The 5,433-nt window shown below is 39.1% G+C and overlaps 1 protein-coding gene across 1 annotated transcript; it reads right to left on the minus strand.

Annotated features, from left to right (window-relative positions):
* Positions 1-646: 646 nt before the first annotated feature.
* LOC121960370 (musculin) lies at positions 647-1,342 on the minus strand. Its single transcript, XM_042510028.1, has 2 exons — positions 920-1,342; positions 647-731 (listed from the first exon to the last, which is right to left on the minus strand). The coding sequence occupies exons 1-2, from the start codon at positions 1,340-1,342 to the stop codon at positions 654-656; spliced, it is 501 nt and encodes a 166-aa protein (XP_042365962.1). The 3' UTR covers positions 647-653.
* Between the last annotated feature and the right edge of the window lie 4,091 nt (positions 1,343-5,433).

Below are 5,433 nucleotides of genomic sequence, written 5' to 3' on the forward strand. Positions count from 1 at the left end.
AATTTTAAATTCATTATTTAGGACTTCAGGGAAAGATTGGGCCACAATTATGCACAGGTGGAGGAAGTATTAAGATCCTTTACTTAAGTATATGTACTATAACCACACTGTAAAATACTGTTACAAGTAAAATTTCTGCACTGAAAAATGTTACTTCAGCAAAAGTAAGTATAGTTGAAAACATTTACTTAAAATATTAAAAGCAAAAGTATCCAATGCAGAAAAATCAAGTTTCTCAAAAATAGTTGCCAGTTACTTTTCTGTTAATTGTCTAATTGACTGTTTTACGTGTACTTGTATTAACTGTTTGGTAGTTTTATCGAAAACAAAAGATCATACTTTATGAACTCCTTTTGTGTTTTTCCATGCCTGAATCTTAATTTGTAAAGTAACTTAAGCTGTTAGATAAATGTAATGAAGTAAAATTACACTTTTCCCTCTGAAATGTAATGGAGTAGTAGTATAAAGTTGCACGAAAGGAGCAGACTCAAGTACAAGTACCTCAAAATAAGTACTTGAGTAAATGTACTTAGTTACATCCCACCACTGCAATCATGCAGACAGTTTTGCAAAGACGGACACTGGACAGGTGGGTTTAATATTCTCTGCAGGCTCCACAAGAACCAAAGCTGGTGTTTTAGAGAAGGGAGGTCTTATGCTGTTGCTCCACACAGTCTTACAGTGATGTCTTGGCTGTCCTCAGATCGGCCTGTCATCATGAAGGGCCAGGTCTGTTAAAGCAAACAAACATCAACAAACATATAAACAAACAGCAGGGTGAGCAGCACAAACTCATGAAGTCAAAATAAAATTCATACTCTAGACTATTCAAGTTGTTTTCCATTTGTTGATAAAATTTGTTGAAAGCACACACTGACATACTTTAAAACTCAAGTCTTAATAACTGATATCTCCATACCAAGTTGACTGGGTGCGCAAAGCTGTTCTCAAATCGGTCATCCTGCAGAAGTTGTCTCAGGTGAGAGATGTAGCTGGAGGCGAGTCGCAGCGTGTCCAATTTGGACAGCTTGGTGTCCGCCGGTACCCAGGGCAGGCTGGTTTTAAGTCTGGAGAAGGCTTTGCTCAGCACTCTCATCCGCGCCCTCTCCCTGGCGTTGGCCGCGTTTCTCTGCGTCTGCCGCGCTTCCTTCTGGTGCGCCTTGGAGAGTTTGCGCTCGTGCTTGATCCTCCCCTCCACGCCGTCATCCTCCAGCTCCTCATCCGAGTACCGGCTGGGATTATAGCAGGTAATCTTCCGCGCGCTCCTCTCCAAAGACGTGGCACTCCTGCTGTGACATGTCTCATAGTCCTCGGCATCACTTGCAGCAGAGCCAGTGGACATGGCTGCTCCACCTGTGCCCTGGAGGCGGAGTGGCACTTTGGGGACAGCAGTGACTCAAAATGTAGATACTCAGCTTGATGAAATTTTAGTTAACGACACTAAATTGGAAGTCAGCAGACTATGGCCACTTTTAAATTCCCATTTGGTAACTCTGCAACTCTCTTTGCCCTGAAATGTCCCCACTTGCTAATGCCACAACTGCTTGAGGATACGTCTGAAAATTGCAGCTCTCTCTAAAACTGAAACATGCCTTCTTGCTCAGCTACCCCTCTAATTTAAGTGTCCTGGACTTGGCATCTGTGCAGACTGAACATCTCTCCTCCCCTTTCTCTGTAAGCCACCATGACCTCAGTTAGACCACAACTGTCTCCTTGTGTTTACTGTTAAAGACTTAAGTTGCTCATCTGCAGCCTGATAATAATATTTAAAACTCTAACTGAATAGTTTATTATTTATAAAACTAAAGGGAGGTGACATGAAATTGCAAAATGACTCTAATTAATTCTGAGGATTAATTTTCACCCAAACAGAGATAATCCTTCAGTTATGTTGTATTACAGAAAGGCAAAACCTCCTGGATAAGAATGCACACTTTCAGAAACGCACATATATATAGTAAACATTTCCCAACTCTGTGGCTTCCACAGATGTGTCTCGGTAATAGAAATGTCTTGAGGACCTTATCAAAAGTGCCTAATCCTTTGCTGGTTTCACAGAGGGATTGGGTTTCTGCAGATGGAGCAGCCTTTCACACGCAGCCTGCGTGCACCAGCCCCAGCTGTTATTGGTTCCCATGACATCTGGAGCGTTGGCATGACAAGGGTGTGGCAGAGGCAAGAAGGCACCATCTTCATTCCCATACTATCCCAAACATTTTTTTTCTAAATTTCTTTGCACCTCAGGCATTTTTGCACTTGTTTTGTGTTCTTTTACTTTTCTGAGGTCATCAGAGATCAGACAGGAAAGCACATTTTAGTGTGACTTTGGATCGAGAGCTTAACGAAGGCTAAGATTGTTTCTGGCCTCTTGAATCCGTATGTTTTTTTTGCAAATATACTATTTCTGAGAAAGAGGCATTTTTTGCCATATTCAACCCTTTAGAAAAGATATCTGTAGCTTGTTTGATCTGCAAACATCACAAAGTAAAACACAGTGTGCACATTATATATTATAATCAAACATGCAAGTCAAGTCTTGGAGAGAAGAAGCTTGTGTGTGGATTTTTCTAAATGTATTAGGAAGTTAGTGTCCGTAGAGTAATTACAGAAACACCTTTTACCTTTTCAAGATATTCCCAAACAAATCCCAGGTCCCTGTTAGCTATTACTCTACATAACGTGGAGAAATAATGTGTGAAATTCAGATTTTTTTTTATGTCAATAGCAAGACTCTGCCAAGAATTACCTAACTGCAGCTGATATGCATGCTTGATTTTGGTAGCTTGCCATGCCAGGATTACTAGAGAGAAAAACTACTGTACTCTGCACTGGGCTGAGTGCTGCACTGTGCTCTGGCAGTTCCCAGGATGGTGTGTAAATTATTCCAAAAAAGCTGGCTCAAATCCAACTTTATTAAACTGCTTATATCTTTAAAAGCTAAAGAAAACACACACCATGCCCCGTTGCAGGTATCTCGGGCTGAAAAAGAATTTTACTGGCCCCATACTGACTTTTCTGGTTGGGATATCATTGATGATGCTGTTTCCCTCTGCTCACCACTGGGTTTTTTCCACAGGGGAACATTTTGTCTTTGCTTTTGAGAGAAAAACAACAGTCTTTTGGAGTATCATTGTAAATGAAAGTGGCAGATAACTCGGTCAAAGATGAAATCAAGTTTTGTAAATACAACTATATCATTAAAAAATGACTATTTAGTGATTGTTAGTAATGATATTAACTGTTATGTTGCTCAATAATATGATATTCACCCTGTAAACAAACCCTAAGAGTGTCTGTATATTCGTTCAGACTATGTGACTAGACGTTGAGAAATCTGGCTCTCAATAAGGCCCAACATTGCAAATTTACAACATTTCTAAAATGTCCATTTTTTAAAAGCCCTTTCTGCATTAGAGGCCTCCTACAACATCTGAAAGGCATCTTCTTTTTCTAAAAATATTTCGGCTTAACTTGTTGCATTGCTTCTTTACCATGATGCTCCGATTCAATTTTTCAGTGTCAAAATGCAAGTCACTGCGATTTTAAAGTGGTTTTCCACCGCTCAAATTTCCCTCTTTCACAGACCAAAAATGCTCCCTAATCCAAGGACACAATCACACTCTTCCCACAATCCCGCTCTTTCATGCACAAGAAGACCTGACATCAGCTGGACCTTGGAGGGATGCTTAACTTTATCCTTGGATGTGTCATGAGATTGAGATATTAAGTTGCTGGTGAGACAGTTGGAGAGCTTCAGGCAGGCTGCCATCTCATCGCCCGTCACTGCGTCCGTCAGCGAGGTGAAGCGCCTGACTGACACACTCAAAGGTGCAAGCTAAGGGATTCTGCTGTTGGATTTACTCCTCATTTTATAAGCTGTCATCATTTTCCTTACATAAAGTTATTGGCTGTGTGACACATATCTCAACCTGCTGCTTCATTCGCTGTCAACGAGACGAAGGTTGAGATAAAACAAGTGTGCTCATTAGTCATTCAGTAGATGACGTTTCTTCAGTAAAAGCAGAAAATATTGTCCAAAACATCAGTGTAATTGATGGTTACATGGTTATTGTATTTGCTTTTGGGAATAATTAAATTCAGGGTCGGCGGTAATAAATATCACTTAAAACTCGACTTGAAGGGAGTGCGAGCATTCGTCTATCAGCAGAGACTTTCAGAGGTCATGACCTCTATTGGGGCCCTTTGCTGGAAAAGCAGAGGGACAGGTGCGGGCTCATGATGTCAGAGGCCTCTCTCTGCTTCTCTCCTGTGATTCCCATGATCGCCACTGAGGCTTTAAGCTGCTGTGTGACAGCGGTGAGGGCGGCAGCGCACAAATCAAAGGCAATAATGCATCAAGTTTTTCTATGATTGTGTCATGCATGTAACCATGCCCCGCACAGACATTTTCAAGCAATACTACAAAGAGTCCAGAAATCAGTTAATATGATTTATAATAACCTTTATATAATCTTCACAGGTTACGAATAATGCATGTATAAATGATATATGTGCGAAAAATCAAAGGAAAAGCTTTGTTTTGTGTTTACTCGCTTTTCAGACGATGCTTCAATTCTTCAAATTCATTCAGTAATTATTTAAAATCTAATTGAGGAATATAATCTCTCAATTTAGTAGAGAAAGTTTGTCCATCTGACATAGAATCACTGAACATGCAGAGCAAATTAATTATCTTGTTGCAAAAAACCCTAAGTTACAGAACTATTATCATTTTTAAGCATTTTTCCAAGTCATTTCCTTTTTTTTTTATTTTTTTTTTTAAACTAATTTCAGGTCAGTTCCTTATTCTTTTAGTAGATCACAATGTTTTGAGGAATTTATTTTTTCATTGCTCATTGCCTTCTCCCCATCTTTTTGATTTTTTTTTAAGGCAAGCTTATTTGCTCAGGTTTCAATGAATTAAAAAAAAACTAATTCCCTCCACTTTTAAGATCTTTTACTTTAAAGAGAAGTAAGGCATCATATTTGAGAGATATAAGAGCTCATATTTCACACAGACACGTTACAGTATTTCATAGATAGCTGCACATAATAGTATAGTATAGCATAGTATAGTATAGTATAGTATAGTATAGCAACACTGCATGCACACCACAAAATAGCTTTTTTTTTTGACAGTGCGTGCGTCGCAAGCATTCAATCTACAATGATAAATTTAACAATAGCACACAACTAAAACCATGGGTTTGAATCACTTTGCACCAATATAAAATATCGAACCACACAATAGTTAAGGCAAATCAGGAAAAAGCACTTAAAGTCACTGTGTGCAATGTGTTTATAGCAGATATGAGTACTAAATATTAATATAATGAACTACATTGTTCAGTAGTAACGCAATTATGCCATTTATGCCGAAACTTTTATACTGACGTGCTAATTCACGGTGTACATGTGTGAAGTTGTTGCTGT

This window comes from Plectropomus leopardus, chromosome 21 (genome assembly GCF_008729295.1).
Source record: "Plectropomus leopardus isolate mb chromosome 21, YSFRI_Pleo_2.0, whole genome shotgun sequence".
NCBI classification, from domain to species: Eukaryota; Metazoa; Chordata; class Actinopteri; order Perciformes; family Serranidae; genus Plectropomus; species Plectropomus leopardus.